The sequence below is a fragment of the Peromyscus maniculatus genome, chromosome 15 (assembly GCF_049852395.1).
Source record: "Peromyscus maniculatus bairdii isolate BWxNUB_F1_BW_parent chromosome 15, HU_Pman_BW_mat_3.1, whole genome shotgun sequence".
Lineage (NCBI taxonomy): Eukaryota > Metazoa > Chordata > Mammalia > Rodentia > Cricetidae > Peromyscus > Peromyscus maniculatus.
Genome location: NC_134866.1, coordinates 175,634 through 193,238, shown reverse-complemented (window position 1 = coordinate 193,238; position 17,605 = coordinate 175,634). Strand labels below are relative to the sequence as shown.

At 44.2% G+C, this 17,605-nt stretch overlaps 1 protein-coding gene across 2 annotated transcripts in view; it reads right to left on the bottom strand.

Annotated features, from left to right (window-relative positions):
* The window catches only part of Ahrr (aryl hydrocarbon receptor repressor), a 100,325-nt gene extending 87,629 nt beyond the window's left edge, over window positions 1–12,696 (bottom strand). The window contains exons 1-3 of one of the 2 annotated variants that reach the window (XM_076551654.1): window positions 12,521–12,696; window positions 10,521–10,707; window positions 44–116 (exon numbers count right to left, since the gene is read on the bottom strand). In XM_076551654.1, the coding sequence (XP_076407769.1) occupies window positions 44–108 (65 nt within the window). In that variant the 5' untranslated portion in view covers window positions 109–116; window positions 10,521–10,707; window positions 12,521–12,696. Of the gene's footprint in view, window positions 1–43; window positions 117–8,617; window positions 8,725–10,520; window positions 10,708–12,520 lie in introns of those variants that run through there. The other variant, XM_006990025.4, reaches the window with a different exon arrangement.
* Between the last annotated feature and the right edge of the window lie 4,909 nt (window positions 12,697–17,605).

The following is a 17,605-nucleotide window of genomic DNA, read 5'->3' as shown; positions in this document are numbered from 1 at the left end:
CTCATTCCCCAGGGATATCAGGAAGGAGGGCATGATACTCTACCGCTTCTGAATGGGTTTTCTTCTCTTCCTACCAGCATATGTGCACTCTCCTGATGGAATCATCATCTTTGGTCCTAAAAGAGAAAGGGAACATTGAGTCAATCACATGAAGAAACCCCACGTGACATCCCCACATGTGCCTACTATAGTGACCCCAGGAAGGTCAGTCAAGGCCCACTGGCCCTCATGCAGGTAAGCCCTGCAGGTTGGAGTGCATACTATTACAGCACTATGGAAAACCAGGTGGCAGTCTGTGAGATCCTCCCACAGTTTTACTCTGAGCAGAATTGTTACATAGGTAGTGGAGCAGGGTGCATGTTACTGAGCCTCAAGAAGGTGCTGCTTTCAAATCCACACCACCTTTTTATCTGAGTACTCACAGGCCCACAGGGTTAACAGCCCCCCAACTCTTGTGTATTATTTCTTCCTAATCCTATATGCTGGACTTCCACTATGGTCACTCATGCTCAGCCACCTCCAGCCCAGTGAACAGTGTCCTGTGATGCTAAACATATCCTTATGCCACCCACAGAAGTCACTGAAGCATCGCAGGACCTGCACTTCAAAGTTTGCAAATTCACATCCCCTCATCAAATATAAGTACCCTATTTCATGTCATATAATCTTGATATTTCTAGCAGTGAGGACATCTGAGCCTTCACAAATTCCCTTAGACCCCTGTTGTATCTCCCCTGCCCCAGTAGCCTGATGGGTAGCCCTGATTTGACCTCATGTGTGTATTATCTGGAAAAGGTATTATTTCTATGCCTGGAAGTGACAGTGAAAAACTATATGATTGATCTCCTTTGAGAATTAAGAGAGACAGACAGAGGAAAAAAATTTATAGAATGAATCTCCCATGCAAACACTAATCACACACCTGGAGTAGCATGCAAGGCATAAGACAAAAGAATGTCACTAGGGACAAAGAAAAACTAACAAAGTTGACAATCTTCTAAGAAAATGTGGTAATCCTAAATGTGTATGAACCCAACAACTAACACAATTAAGAAAATGGTTTATCACATGTACTAATTGCTTCTCTCAGTGATCAATAGAACAACTAAATAGGACATCAGTACAGACACAGAATTCACAAATGATAGCTGACTGTAACTCAGGGGAACTGAGCTACAAACACATCCTTCAGCACCACCAAAATACATGCTAGTCCTGTGCACATGGAACATATACCAAGACAGACTTTTCTTTAAGATTTATGTAATCCTTAATAAACCTAAAATGACAGGTATCATACAAAGTGTGTTTTCTGATATAGTGGAATTAAACTAGAAAAACACCTGGAAAACTCCCAAATATTTGGAAAGCAAGAAACTCATAATTTTAAAAAATATTTGGAAATGAATGAAAATGAAAATATAAATATATCAAACTTTGTGAGACAGAGCAGAAAGTGCTTGTTAGAAAAAAAAGTATCAAATAAATAATCTAAGCTTTTAACTGAAGTAACTAGAACAGAAAATAAACCTAAATCAAGCAGGATAAAAACAAGGCAGAGAAGGTATGAAAGTTAAAACATAAAAATGAAGAAAAATTAATGAAACTAACAGTTGGTTCTTAAAAGATCAACAAAATTGGCAAATCTTTATCCAGAATGATTAGAAATATAAAAGGCATAGACTATCATCAGAAGGAGAGAGGACATTACCATAGATCCCACAGACATTGGAAAGGCTATAAAAGAATACTGCTGTGAACTGAACTGTGTCCCCCCAAGATTCATCTGTTAAAGCTGCAACTCTCCACAGGGACATAGGGCATGAATGGAGGTGACTAAGGAAATGAGGTCATTGGATGTGTCCTGTAATTCCACAGAGTTGTGCTCTTCGGAAAGGGGCAAAAGGCACCCGGGCTCTTTCTCTCAGCACTTCGTGAAGACACAAGGAAAACAAGGCTATCCACCAGTCAGGAAGATACTCTCACCAGAATCTGAATTGAATAGCATCTTGTTTTTCAATGCCCATTTTCCGGAACTGTGAAGAGTGAAGGTCTGCTCTTTAATCTGCAGTCTGTGACATTTTGCCAAGTACATTAGGGTAAATAATTTCCCTCATAAATTCAACAATTTAAATGAAATGGAGCAATTCCTTCAAGGGCACAAACTATTAAAATTCACTCCAGAAAAATAAATAACTTAGATAATTCTATATCTCAATAAAGAAAACTCAAGCCCAAAAAGCTTCCCTGATATAGTCTGCTATTTTAAAATATAAGACCAACTCCATTGCTTTTGGTAGAAAAACTAAACAGTACTCATGTGTGAGTTCAGCCTTGCTCTAATATCAAAGGAAAGACATTACAAAATAAGAAAATTATAAATTAGTATCCTTTGTGAACATAGATACAGAAACCCTCAATTAAATATTAGCACACAATCTAGCAATACAAAATACACCAGGCCTCAATGGAATTTATCCAAAAGATTCAGTGGGTTTTTTATTCTTTTTTTTTTTTTTTTTTTTTTTTTTTTTTGGTTTTTCGAGACAGGGTTTCTCTGTGTAGCTTTGCGCCTTTCCTGGAGCTCACTTGGTAGCCCAGGCTGGCCTCGAACTCACAGAGATCCGCCTGGCTCTGCCTCCCGAGTGCTGGGATTAAAGGCGTGCGCCACCAACGCCCGGCTTGGGTTTTTTATTCTTAAGAATTAATCACTGCAATTCATTATATTAATATTAATAAACTAAAGAAAAATATGATCATCTTAATACCTATAAAACATCATCTGACAAATCCCAAATCCAATTATGATCACTAAAAAGCTCACCTAAAACTATGGGTAGAAGGGAATGAATGTAAGGAACTCTATGAAGAACATCTCCAAAAAGCCTACAGCTAACATCCAACCTAATGGTGAAAGACCCACTCTTGCCCCACAATCAGGAACAAGCATATACGTTGTGTTTCTCAACTCCTATCATGCATCACATTGTAGATTAGCCAGAGAAATAAGGTAATAAAAAATAAATAAAAGTCATAAAACTTGGAAAGGAAGAATTCAAACTTCATCTTGTCACAGGCAATGTGATGGTACATATAGAAAATCTCTCTAAAAAGAAAAAAATAACTTTTGAAAAACCTCCTACAATCTGGGTTTGGTGGCACATGCCTTTAACCCCAGCACCTGGGAAGCAGAGGCAGGCAGATCTCTATGAGTTCAAGGCCAACCTGGTCTGCATAGCAAGGTCTAGGCAAGCCAAAGTTATGTAGTGAGACTCTGTCTCAAAACAAACAAACAAAAACCTTCATACAATTAACTATTAAGTTGAGCAATGTCAAAGAGTAGAAGTACAATATACAAAAGTTAATCATACAACTATATCCTGGCAATAAACCAATGGAATTTAGGTTTTTTTAAAGCTATGACATTTAAATTAACACCTAAGTAAAAATTAAATAGATATTTCTAAGGTCCTGATATGTGTAAATGGACTTCTAAAGAACAGGAAAGGTTAAAGGGATACTAGAAAAGAAGTTAATATAACAAAAACTACAAACTACAGATCCAAGAGCCTCAGTGAATCCCAAGCACAAAAAATGTGAGGAAGAGTACACTGAAGTATCCAAATCGCTTCATTTCTAAATTGCTCACAATCAGTGACAAATAGAATAATTTTAAAATCCAAATACTATAGTATTTGACACAGCAAAATACAACAATAAAGGACAGCATCGGATTCCTCATTAGAGAACACAAGCAGAAAGATCCAGAAATAGCCAAGTTAAAGCATTTAAAGAAAAGATGCTAGAACTTAGAATTCTACATATGGTAAAAATGCCTTTCAAAATCTTTGTTTTAATTTTTGAAATGAGGTGCTAGAGAGGTGGATTAGTACTTAAGAAAGCTTGCTGATCTTTCAGAGGACCAGAGTTCAGTTCCCAGTACCCATGTCAGGAAGCTCATAACCACCTATAATCCCAGTTCCAAGGGATGCAATGTCTTCTTCTGGCCTCTGTTGGCTGGCGCACATGTGTGCATGTGCACACACACACACACACACACACACACACACACACACACACCTTTAAAACTAAATAAATATAACAATAGTTGATCATTTAAACAACAATAATGATAGTATATTGTAAGATTTATGAGATGTGTACACCAAAAGTAATCATGGAAGGAACTGTCCATGAAGTGGTATAGAAATACTGGGAACAGCCCTGGTTCTCCACCTGCTGTGTTTGGGCTCCAAGTCACCTTTGCCTGCTCTACATGAAGATATTGAGTCCTTGGAGTACTTCTTTTTTAGAGTGAACATGATTTTATACCTGCCAGGAGAGAGCACCAAAGGGACCTTGGAAGACAAGGGGTCATTTTTTGTTTCTGGAACTAATTTTTCTCTTAGCTGTTGCTTAGCGCTACAGAGGCTAGAAAACTCAGCAACTTCCTCTGCCACCTGGAGGGTTGAATCATTTCTCCCAAAAGGCTTGAATACCATCTCTGTGAAAGGAACCTCCTTAGGTATTATCCCGCTACACCAGGGTACTCTTCTGAGTACCCTTGTTACCTTTACAGTTGTTACCGTTACAGTTAATATTTAATATTAAAGTTAATCAAATTCAAGTTGAAAATTAAGTCAAAATAAGAAATGATCATACAAATACATGTTTTAGAAACACACACACACACACACACACACACACACACAGAGCGTGCAAAGGATTCACTTCTACATAACTGGGAGGAAAGTGGAGTCTAGATGGCTTGGTTGGCAGAATAAGGCTCAAATGAAGCCATGTCTGCCAATACTGATAATTAACCACCTGGTTCGTAAGCAAAGTGGGTTCACTGTACAGTTCTTCCCACCTTTGTAAAAGACTTAAACATTTCCTTAATAGGGTACAGAAGGAGCCACAACAACAGCACAGTGGTTAAGAGTGCTTACTGCTCTTGCAGAGGACCCGAGTTTGGTTCCCAGAAACCACATCAGGTAAGTTCCAACTCCAGGGAATCTGATTTTAGAAAGACAGAGAAGATAGCCTGGCCATGCACATCTGTAACCCCATCACTGGAGATGCTAAGGTAGAAGGATACTGACCAAGGTCAGCCTCAGCTATATACCAAGGCCCCATGTAGAGCATAAATACATTAATAAGTGGATTTTTATGTTTCAAGAAGAGAGAACATGTGGCACAAGAATGGTCATACTGTGGTCAGCTGACTTTCAGCTCTAGTTCCAAGCTTACCCAATGAGGAAGACACAGTCTCTTCAACAACTAGTGTTGTGACAAATGAATATCCACATCAAATGAATATCATGCTAAAGCATGAGACTGGGCCCCTGCCACATACTACTTGAAAAAAAATCACTCAATATTCATTAAAGACCTAAATGTAATAGCTAAAGCTTCAACACTCTCAGAAACATAAGGATTATAACAAACAAAAATAATATAAGCCTTCATGCCCTTAAATGTGACAATATTCTTAGTTTTGGCATTAAAAGCACAAGTAAAAAACAAAAAATAGAGGATAAATTGGATTTCACCAAAACAAAACTTTTGTCTCACAGTACACCAGCAAGAAAGTAAAAGGAGGTGCTAGAGGAATTATTCAGTGGTTAAGAGCATTTGTTGCTCTTGCAGAGGACCTGAGTTTGGTTTCCAATACCCACATGGTAGCTCACAACTATCAGTAGGCATGCATGTGGTGCTCATAAATAACTGTAGACAAAACACTTATCTACACAAAATACAAATAAAACATTTTTTAATTTAAAAAGAAAGTAAAAGGACAATGCACAGAATGGCAGAAAACACTGGCAAGTTGTATCACATATAGGCCTAGAAACTACTACAACTTAACAACAGTAGGATTAGGAAGCTGCAGGAGTGATGAGGTCAGAGGGAAATCTTCAGGCTGACTGGGAAGACACCTAAAGAAGTGGGGATGGGGGAGCAGGAGGGTTTGGATGGATAGGTAGATGGTGGTGAGCAGTGGCTATGAGCACAACAGATACCCCTGGGAAGGGATGAGGGTGTGAAAAGACATTCAGAAGGCCCACCTTCCCAGGAATGCCTGTGAGATGCTGGCCTCAGCCTATGTCCAGCCACATGCCTAGTCAGTTGAATTCTCTAAGAAACCAGGTTGGATAAGCAGTGGCTAGAGGCCAGCATGTAAAGCCATCTCACTGGGTCTGCAAAGGATTTTCAACTCAGACAGGAAACTTCCAAGCCACACCCAGGCCTGGCCCCAGAGAACAGGCCAGAGATGCTTCCTGACACCCTCAGAGGGCTACACACACACACACACTACTCACTGGACCACCCTCCAGGTCAAATCAAGCAAAGGAAGGGGATTACTCTTACATCCTAGAACAACTGAAGCCCCAGCACCACAAGCTTGACCAACCTCATGGCCAAATGAGTCTCAGGGCAGGAAGAGAACTAGAAAGTTTGGATAGGGGACAACCAATAACATGTAGGAGCCCAGAGGCCACAGCAGAAGGCCACTATGAACCATCTTTACTCTCCTACCTCATACAGCAGGAACTGCAACAAGGCCTACAATCTGTGAGTGTCATGAGCCTGTCTAGCCTCATAAACAGCCACTTGTTGGTGATCACTGTAGCCTAAGATACGTTCCTAGATGTCTCCACTGAAATGTGAGCAACAGTCCTAAAATGCAGGTTATTGCAAAAAGCATCAAGAGTTGATAAATCCTGCTCTATGCTCCTACAGCAAGAGGAGCAAGAAGCAACTTGTTGGCATCTGCAAGTCTTTCCAAACAACTGCTTTGAGTTTTGTCTTGTACCTTGGTCTCTGCCCATGTCCCCAGCACAGTGTTAGCTTCACTGCAGCTGACTCCTATATTGTGTACCCTTCTCTATAGGATCAGACCAACTTCACACAAATGTTCCTTGTGGCCAACTACATCTCCTCCCCATACTTTAGAAGCAGATAGGGGACATCTCTTCAATGAAGACTGGTTGGAGAGACCCTCCACAGTGGACTCTTGGTGGCCCAGAACAGGGTCTTTTTGATAGCCTGAGCTGAGCCATGGGGCCATGGGCAGCAAACATGTGAGTGCTCTTCATAGGAAAGCTCTATTCTGACAGCAGGGCCTGCCCTCTGTCAGGTCTGTGGACCTTCTACTCACTAAGACATGAGTTGACCAAATTTCTCAGGCAAAAGTAACAGCTGTTCATTTTATATAACAGATAAGTAGAAAGTAGAAATAAAAAAAAAAAAACAGTTCCCTGTGTTCACGGTAGCAACATTTCAGTCTTCTTTCTAGTCTTGTATTCATGATAACCTTGATAGCATGTTCAGTTACTGGGAAGGCAGGGTGGAAAGGACATACTTGTTTTGAACACAAATAGTGCCTATCCTGCTAAGGCACAAGCAAATTGTCTATTCCCATACCTTCTTCAATAAGATGGTTGGCAACAGACACTTCATGGGGCTACTTCATTAAGCTGAACACGGAGCCCAGTCTGGAATAATCAGCATCTGACCATAACAAAGACAGCCACTGCATACTGCAGCAGGGTCTCATAACCAAGGCAAGCCAGCTCCCATGATGGGCAAAAGCGAACCAGGCTCTGAGGCCTAGAGTATCTCTTACTATGGGTCTGACTAGACCAGAAAAAGTCCAGTTACACTGTCCAGTACCCTAAGTTCTGGGGTATAATCCCCAAGATGCACACTCGAGCTTCTCCTGGAGCAGAGCCTTTAAGCTTAGCTGGATATAGTCCTGAGAAACCAAACTACACCTCCCACGCCGAACAAGGGGTAGGCATAGCTAGAAAGATCCCATGAACCGAAACCCTGGAATCAGCCGCAAAATAGAGCTTTTGTAGAGGGACCCATGTGCCAGAACTGTGCAGAGCCTGGACCTCCTCCCAGACTCCCTGAAGCGGGGAGGGGTGGGGGGCAATAGTAATCTCCATTGGGATTATAGCACCAACACAGGGGCTGAGGACTTCGGGGTTTATGCCATGCAGATTCCCAACAACACCAAGGCTCCTGTCCCTTTCTTTAAAAAGTCACACTCTGGAATTTTCTGCCACTCAAGATTGGAGGGGACAAATATTTCTGGAGCCACTAACTGGTGAATTCCTGGAATGGTGGAATTCCCTCCAAAGTGTGAGTCCCAGGTTACTGCCCTCTGATCTCCATGAAGGGGCTGGCTGCGCCACTTCCTCTGCCTGTGCCTGTGGTGCCCCAGTCCTGGGGATGGATGAGGTGGACTGTGGGGCGCCCCTTGCCAGCATCTGCAAAAAACTTCTAAAAGATATTAGGTCCAGGGCAAAGAGCTCCCTAACTCAGGACAGGTATATGCTCATTTGCATTGCAAGAGTGAAGGGGGTTGGGGACAGGATACCCGAGTTGGAGAAATTGAGGTCCTCAAACTGTGGGACCTGACTGACTTCCCTCAAAGATTCGGGTATCAAACGAGACGCCCCTGGAGTGTCCACTACTTTCAGCATTTCTGGGCCCTCCCGACGCAAGAATGAGTGGGAGAAGGGGCCCCGGACCAAGGCAGGACAATCTCAGAGTGGGTACTGCAGAGGCAAAGACCAAAGATCCCTTGGAGCCCAGGAGCACTTACCCGGGACAGGCGGGGCGCGGAAGATCGGCGCGCCCGCTGAGGGAGCAGCAGAGGCCAGGAGCTGTCAGCTCTCTCATCTCGGGGACCTGGCCTCAGGACTAGAGAAGGAAAGCCCCACCCCGGCACGCGAGCCGCCTTGCCCCGCCCGGAGCGGCAGGAGCAAGGGAAAAGCGGCAGGGGGCGCACGCACATATTCATTCCTGCCTGCCCCGCGCCCTTGGAGTATCTAGAGTCTCCAGGTCTGAGTGCCTGGATAGGGTGGCACCGCGTGCCCTTCGAGTCCCCGCGATCCTCCGAAGTCTTCGTGCCCATATGTTGTCTTACTCTGGGCCTCTCGAATTCCCAGAGCAAGCCTCCAGTTTGTGCACCAAATCTCACCTGGGCCTGAGGCGGTCCAGGTGGTCTCCCCCCCCCCCCCCCCCGTTTTGCAGAGTTGTGGGTTGGGACTCCTTGGCCCCTAGGGCCAGAGGGTGAGATCAGAATAGGTAACCTGGATTTAGGGTGACCCTCCTCACCTGTTCTATGGAGTTGTTTGGAGAATCAAAAAGATTAAAGATACAGTATTTTTATACTTTGCAAAGAATAAAATATTAGTTTGTTACTTTCTGACACAGAATTTACCTAATGAGATAGGTTAGGCACTTCGTGGTCTTTTGGGTGACATTCTCATCTGAAGCTTTTCAGGACACCACATGATGGATAGGTTCATCCCTAAACCAACCTGTTCTACTGTCCCACCAGGCCTAGGTATCAGGACTCCTGCTAATAAGCACAAGATACCTTTCATGGAGTCCCTGGAGTTCTCCATGTGGGCAGTGTGCCCTTCATGTTCCAGTCCTCATCCCTGCCTTCCACCTAGGCAGCCAGTCCTGTTGACTCTGCCCATGTTTCCAGCTCCTGGGACACACCTTAATGTCACTGTCCATTGGCTAAGGTTCCCTGGTTACCCTTGCTTGCTCCCGACTCAGCACTGGCTGTTTGGACAGAAGGCATTCCCTTCCCTAGATAGAATCTTGTGAGACACAAGGGACTAGTCCTGGGATCTCAGAGGTGAAAAGTACCTTAACTTTTCCATGCACAGCTCTGAAACTGAACAGCTGACACGTTCTAGTTTGTTAGTTCCAAACTAACTGGGGACATTGGGGTAGGGTGTATTCTGTTCTTTATTCTGTAAACATCTCTGCCTGACAGACAAAATAGGCTCAGGAATAGTGACTGAGTAACTATTTATATTGAGTATATTTATTTAATATATTTATATTTATATTGAGGTATTTATATTGAGTTTGGGCATCAAATAATGTGCAGCTACACTACCATGTTTTTTAATCATTAATTATATCTTGATCTGTTTTTGTAATGTAAACTATGCATAGAAAAATTTGGTTTGCAGCTGGGCGGTGGTGGCGCACACCTTTAAACCCAGCACTCAGGAGGCAGAGCCAGGCAGATCTTTGTAAGTTCAAGGCCAGCCTGGTCTACAGAGCGAGGTCCAGGAAAGGTGCAAAGCTACACAGAAACACCCTGTCTCGAAAAATCAAAAAAAAATTTTTTTTGGTTTGCTAGAACTGAGGTTACTGTAAACTTGTTTTTCTTCTTTGAAATTTTCAAGATGTTTGTGATTCTTGTATAGCTTTGTTAACGGGCATGCAGTGTTTTTGGTAATCTGGAGAAAACAAAACTGAAGGTATAATGAAGTGGTGGTGGCATCTGAGAGGCAGAGGAGAGAGGTTCTGCTGTGCATAGCCTGGTGATGGGGGAACTGGCAACCGTAGGTACCCTAAGAATTTGGGCTTTGCTGTCCCTTTCAGGACCTTTAGAACTTTCTAGAAAGAGCTTCACTCCTGCTTAAGGGAAGGTAACCTCTACATTGCAAGACAAATACAAGTCCCACCACACTTACCTTGTCCCCTCAGAATCAACAGGAAGGAGACTCTTCACTATTGATTCCTGAACTGGCATGGTAGTTGAGAATTGCTCTACCCAGGTACAGCAGAACCCTTGGTCCTTGATACCTTCAGAGGTATAGGTCGTCAATCTCAGATGTTCCTCATATTGTTCTCACAGTCTCAAGTTCTGTAAAGATGACCCTTCAAAAGAAAGTACCACCTTTAAAGTTGAGGGCACAGAAGACAGAGTACCCCATATTAGGAGCCCCAACTATTAGGGTATTCCACATCAAGGTGACTCTGGTATCCTCAGCAGTGTTTCCTGGACATAGGGACTAGTCTACATTTGCAACTTCCATTCATATGGCTGTCCAGGGTCCCTGCATCCTGGAAGATATGACCACCCACCACTTACCACAATGGTCAAAATTCAAATGGACCACTCCCCAACCACAGCATCTTCTTTCTGCCTTGCAAAAAAGACACTATTGGGAGCCTTCTGCTCCAGAACTCTTCCCTGCCCTCCCCCCAGTCAGGACCCCTAGTTGGAATCAGAGATGCCAGGCACTGAGCTGCCCCCATTCAGATTTCTGCCTATTGGGTTCCAGTCCATTTTATCCAACCACTTCCTGTCCTCTGACTCTGTGTGTGGGGGTTTGAGTATGGCTGAGGGCTTAGGAATATAAAGAACCCCAGGTACCACAGCCAGCCCTAGAAACTCTGCTCTGGGTGTGGCAGTTCCAGCGAGTTGCTGCCACACCACCCAGAGGATGATGGCCACTGGAAGGTACCCAAGGCCAAATCTAGCTCTTAGACCTGACAGAGGCATTTGGAAGTGTAGAAGAGCAAAATCGTTTTTTCTATGTCTGAGCTTTGGTGGTAGTTGACTTCAACTGCCTCTGGCCTCTCCCATTCATACCCTTCTAAATTCTGCAGACAGGACTGTGCTTTACTCTCTGTGATGGTTTGAATGAAAATGGCCCCCATAGAGTGGCCAACCAATGACTGGTCCAGCCTGGGACCCATGTCACAAGAATGAGCCCACCCCTGACACTGCCCGGAGTGCCAGGACCCAGAGGCTGGATGGCCCAGAGAACTGGGATAGAATGAAACACAACTGGCCAAAAAAAGTCAACATAATGATGCCTAATGATATTCTGCTATACTCATAGATTGGTGACTATCCCCATTGTCATCAGAGAGCCTTCATCCAGTAACTGATGGAAACAGATGTAGAGAACCACAGTCAAACATTAGGCTGAGCTAGGAGAATCCTGCTGAAGAGAGGGAGGTAGGAGTGTAGGAAACAGAGGGGTCAAGGACATCACAAGAAAACCCACAGAAACAACTAACCTGGGCTCATAAAAGCTCAGAGTCTGAGCTGACAATCAGGGAGACTGCATGGGACTGACCTAGGCCCTCTACATATATGTGACAGTTGTGTAGCTTTGTCTACTTGTGGTACTCCTAACAGTGGGAGCAGGGCCTGTCCCTAATGCTTTGGCTGGCTTTTGGGAACCCTATACTGAGTCGCCTTGCCCTGCCTTAATACAAGGGGAGGTGCTTAGTCCTACCGCAACTTGGTATGCCATGCCTTGTTGATACCCATTGGAAGCCTGCCCCTTTCTGAACAGAAACAGAAGAGGAGTAGATGGAGGAAGAGGGATGGGAGGAGGAGAGGGAATGGGAGAAGAGGAAGGGGAGGGAACTCTGTGGTCAGGATGTAAAATAAATAAATTAATATATTTTAAAAAGAAAAGGAAATGGCCCCATAGACTCCTATATTTGAATGCTTAGTCCACAGTTGGCAGAGCTTTTTGGGAAGGATTAGGATGTGTGGCTTTGTCAGAGGTGTGTCACTTGGGGTGAGCATTGAGATTTCAAAAACCCATACCATTACCAATTCGCTTTCTCTCGCTGCCTACACCTTCTGCAAGATGTAAATTCTCTGCTTCTGTTCCAGTGCTATGCCTGCCTGCTGCCATGCTCTCTGCCATGATGATCATGGACTCACCTTCTGAAAACTGTAGGCAAGCCCCTAATTAAATGCTTTCATTTATAAGTCATCTTGGTCATGGTGTCTCTTCACAGCCATAGGTCAGGACCCTGCACAGTCATAGGCTGCTCTCTTCACAGCAGTCACTTAGTATCAAGCTTCTCTTTTATGACTGTCTTCTTCAACCTTTTTTCCTGAAAGACAGCAAAGGATCCAAGTATTGCATGGAAAGACTCTGGGAAGCTCCTACTACCCAGTGATTGTGAAGTCTGTCCCTCCCAACCAACCCACCTGCATCACAAACTGCCTTCAGCTAGATGTGCATTGTGGAGGGCTATGTGGTTTCCTACTCCCTGAACACACTTTCTGACCTTGCAGTTCTCTGGGACTCTGCAGCTGCAACCTGGGAGATATAGAGTAGAGGCTGCCCAGAGAAGGTTGCAGGAAGTATCTGAGAGATGAAGCAGTACAAGAGGCTCCACTAGCTAGGACACTGAGTAAGTAAAATGTAGCTAAAGTCTTAAGATCTTCAGCATGGCAGTGCATATAACCTAATATTAATGTACAAGTTCAGCTCTCCTAGTCCTTTTCATTCCTCTCTCACACACACATCAACATCTCGATGGGCATTATCTCCATGACAAAAACAGGGAACAGACTTTTTTCAATTTCCTATACCAGACTCCAACATGAACAGAAACTACTAGAAAGCTTGAGGTATGAGATGATCACAGGGAGTCAGAAGAGCCCCTCACTCCATCTTCTGAAAGGGGTCAGATGAGTCAGAAATACAGCCTGTCTCAACTCTGCCAAACTTTTGCAAACCTCAACTACATCTGGGAGACTCTAGCTATGAAGCTGATGCTGGCACCCCTACCCACAGTCTTGACATTGCCCTAATCTAAAGATCCATTCCTGTGAGCTGAAACTAAGCGGTGGGCTACAGCCCTGTCCCTATATACTAGTGTTATAACCTAGGTGAGGAAGGAGGACTCCACACCTGATAGACATCAAGTACCAGATGGTAGACAGACACTGTTCAGTAGTAGTTTTCTGGTATGGCAAAGATGTCAAACATCGGTCTACTCCAGCATGGCCTGACTCCATCATAACCTCTGATATCCTACTCCAGCATACTTTTGACATGGCTCCTACTCTGATCACGGGCATTGCCTGTCTCTTGGAGCCTCTACTTTCCTCTTGTTTTCTTAGGATCCTGTTTCCATGACTGAAAGTTTCGCCTTCACAAACCTTTTCTGTCTTTACTGATTTCAGTGAAAAGTTCGACTAGCAGAAGCCTTATTGGACTTATGCTTTGCCCCAGGGCAGAATCTTATGCACTTCAGCCCAAAGCTGAAGACAGATATTGTGGGCCTAGCACAAAGAAGGGAAAGCCAGTGGTTGAGGTTGGAAGTGGAGAGAGGAGTGCTGATATTTCTGTGATTTGTTTCTTTTCACAGACACTGCAGACTGAGCAGTGACTCATTTGCTTATTTTTCTGAGTCAGTCTTTGTCCTCCCACATCTCAGAGGTCTGCAAGTGCTTCTCAGTGAATCTCCACAGTCCAGTATCAGGTTCTGTCTTAGCCCCACCCAAGAACTTTTCCCTCTAAAGCTCACCCTGATTCCTGGCTATCTAACTGGTCCTCCTACTCTATTATCTGAATCATAGTTGGGTTTTTTTGTTTGTTTGGTTTGCTTGGTTTGGTTTAGTTTTCATTTTCTCACTGAATTTTTCCAGAGCATACCTTCCAGAAGTTACCTAGATAAAGAAGTAACAAAAAAAATTTCCAGGAAAGTCTATGGTTCATCTGACCACATGCCTGGAAAGGACAGGGCCCAGGTAGAAAGCAATTTCCTTGCATACACCTTATACTAGCTCTGGTGTCAATGCTGGGAAATATAGCTGTTCCAAGTCTTGGTCTCCCGTGACCTCTGCTGCTCTCAGAAGCCTTGGGAGTTCTTCTACCCCAGGGATCAAAGTGCCCTAGTGTGGCCATTATCTATTAACTGCACTTGGTGCTTTGTGGGCCCCTCTAAACCAGACTTTCACTGAGTTCTAAAAAAAATCCCCTGTTTCTCAACCCATTTCCCCCAAATATTGCTCTACATCTATAATTTCTGAGCTATTTCCTATTTTGTGATTCTAGAAGCTGACTCTGTTTCGTGGGTGACTGTCTTTTTCCACCTCTCTGAGATAACAATTATAGATTAAGCGGGCTCTACGGTGTCTTCTTGGTGGTGGTGTCAGTGAGGCTTGCACCATAGTTAGAGAAAAGTGTTGAGGCTAGGCTAATTCCCCACAAGGAGGTCCTAAGAATCCATCCTAGGGCGGGAAAGTCTAAACTGTAGTGGAGTAGCAGAATCCTGGAGATGTCAGAAATGTGGAACATTTCCTAAGGGAAGCTATAGGCGAGTGGGTCACATGTGCCACAGGCAAACAGACCTGGAAGTACAGGGCTATCCAAAGCTACCAGAGCACAAATAACGCCAAAAAGAGCTCAGGATGCTGGACATGGAGCTGCAGGACTCGGCATTTGCACTGCTGTATTTTAGTATGGATGTTCCAACTACTAGAGGCATAGTGTCAGCTTCCTGAAGCTTCTGGTGGAGAATCAGACATCCATCGAATTCTCTTGCAGTTTTCCCAGCACACTCATTAGCACAAGCTGTATTCAAATTGGAAAGAAGAAGCCAAGTAATTTGGCACTGGCCTTCAACTAGCACACCGTCAGGCTCTGAGAAGGTTGTAACAGGAAACCTCACTCCTAGCTCTTTCTAGGTTGGCAGGGAAGCCTAGGTTGTTTGGGTTGTCTGAGGATGTGGAGCCACAAAAGAGAACTAGGACAGAGGCATCCTGGGTACTGAGCCCACAACAGGTAGCTCAGATCCCACATTCATTACCCTGGAGGCCCCATCCTCCAGGATGTACCCCCACATTCCCTTATCCTGAAACTACCTGTTTCCCACTGTACCTACTCACATGTATAGGGGCAGGGAAGTCCTTACCTGGCTGAAAGACTATAGGGGTGCTTTTGTTTGTGTGGTGTGTATGTATGTGCACATAAGTGTGTGGGGATGCACACCTATGTGTGTGCATATGGAGGCCAGAAGTTGACATAAAGTTTCTTCCTCTTATTCTCCACCTCTTATTTTCTCTCAATGAACTTGAAGTTCACTGGTTGGTTTGACTGGATGGTCAGTGAGCCTTGGGGATCTTCCTATTTTTTCCTCTCAGCATTTGGAGTCCTGCACCACACATACAGCTTTTTATGTGAATGTTGGGAATCCAAATTCAAGTCTTCATCATGTATAGCAAGCACTTTATTCACTGAGCCATCTCCCCAACCTCAAGCAAAGTAAAGCTTCATCAGAATCCTCTCAAGAAAATGGGGGACAGCATTGATAGTGGGAGAACAGGCTGTCCCCGACAGAAGAAAGGGGAAATCTTTTAATAAGCTGCTGGGATGTGAAAGGGACAAGTAACTTTCCAAAGGTCATGGGTATGGTGTTTTAAAAGAAATTTCTTCTTGTAAGACATAGACTAGGGGGTAGTTTGTTCTTGGGGACCTGATGGTATTCCCAATCTTTACAATGAGTAGAGGGGAGGGAAAGATACATTCCCTACTATTAGTTAAAATGGTTATAGGTTAAGGCTCAAGATCTACTTCTTGTCACCAGAGTGGTCACTATCTCATCTGGAGGGTCAGAAAACCTTAACCATTCTTCATGTAGGATCCTCTGGTTTGAATTTGAGTGACAGCTCCAGGATCTCAAGAAATTTCTTACCATACAAAGTTATATAGTGTTTAATCATGTGTATACTGTTCATATGGATCAGCATGGGTGGAGGGTGGATATCCTCGTCTCTCCTTTCTAAGGCTGCCTCTTCCTTAGCAGGGCTTTGTCCACACCATGGCCAGCTCCTCACTCATACTTTCCTCATCAGCTATCCATTCACCACTTCCTAACAATCAGTTCTGAATGAACAAGAAGGAAGTAGCAAAGGACACAAACCCGCAGGAAACTCCCTCTAGACACCCACACTTTAGCCAGCCCTAGAGCTTCTTCTGTTGCTTCTGCAAATGTCCTGAATGGGCAGGGCCCGTCTGTGATGTGACTGCACTGCCCCCATGTGGCCAGGCTGAGCAAACCCATGGGGGCATAGAAGATAAACATTCTTCAGCTCAATGGTTTTCCTTCAGCAGGCGTCCTTGCTTTCTCTGCTAAGGGCTGGAGTCTGTGCTGGGCAGTTTGGTGTACTAGAGGCACAGAGCACTGATTCTTTTAAGGTAGGCACCTGCCTTGCTATTGGCCCTCCTACATACCATGAGCCACTTCCTTCCCTGGCCTTTGAAAGACCAGCAAAGTCCCCACTCCACAAACAGACTCCAGTTCACTTACCACTGTGCCTCCCTCAGGTGGGACCCTAACTACAGGCCATTTTGAATTTCTGGAAGCAACCCAGCCAAATCATACCCAGCTCAGGTCAAGAATCCAAGCCTAAGCCTTCCTAATGACAGCACTGGACCCTAGCAGGTACTCTACTCAGGATTATGGCACAGACACACCCAGATATGTGGCACAGGTACTTCATTCTTGGGTGTGGTGCACTCCCAGGTGTATGGTACAAGCTCACACAAGTGCAATCAAGGCACTCCATTCTCATGTGAAGGCATGTGGAACAGGTAGGTTTTCAGGCATGTAGTGAAGGTATTCAGATATGTGATACAGAAACTCAGGAGTGTAGTACAGGTTTTGGGTAGGCTTTCAGGTGTGCAGTACAAGTATTCAGGCATATGAAGCAGAGACTCAAGTATGGTGTGTGGATTCAAGTACTCAGATGTGTGCACCAGAGCCTCAGGTGTCCTTGGGTGGGTCCTCAGACATACAGTACAGGTGCTCAATTATAGGAATCAGATACTCACATGTGTAGAGCAGTTTCTCAGTTGTATGGTGTGGGGGTACTCAGGACTGTGGAGCAGGACCTAAGGTGTATTGTTGGTGCAGGTACTCAGAAGTGTGGTAGTGTCTTAGTTACAGTTTTTATTGCTGTGAAGAGACAACATAACCACGGCAACTCTTATAAAGAAAACATTTAATT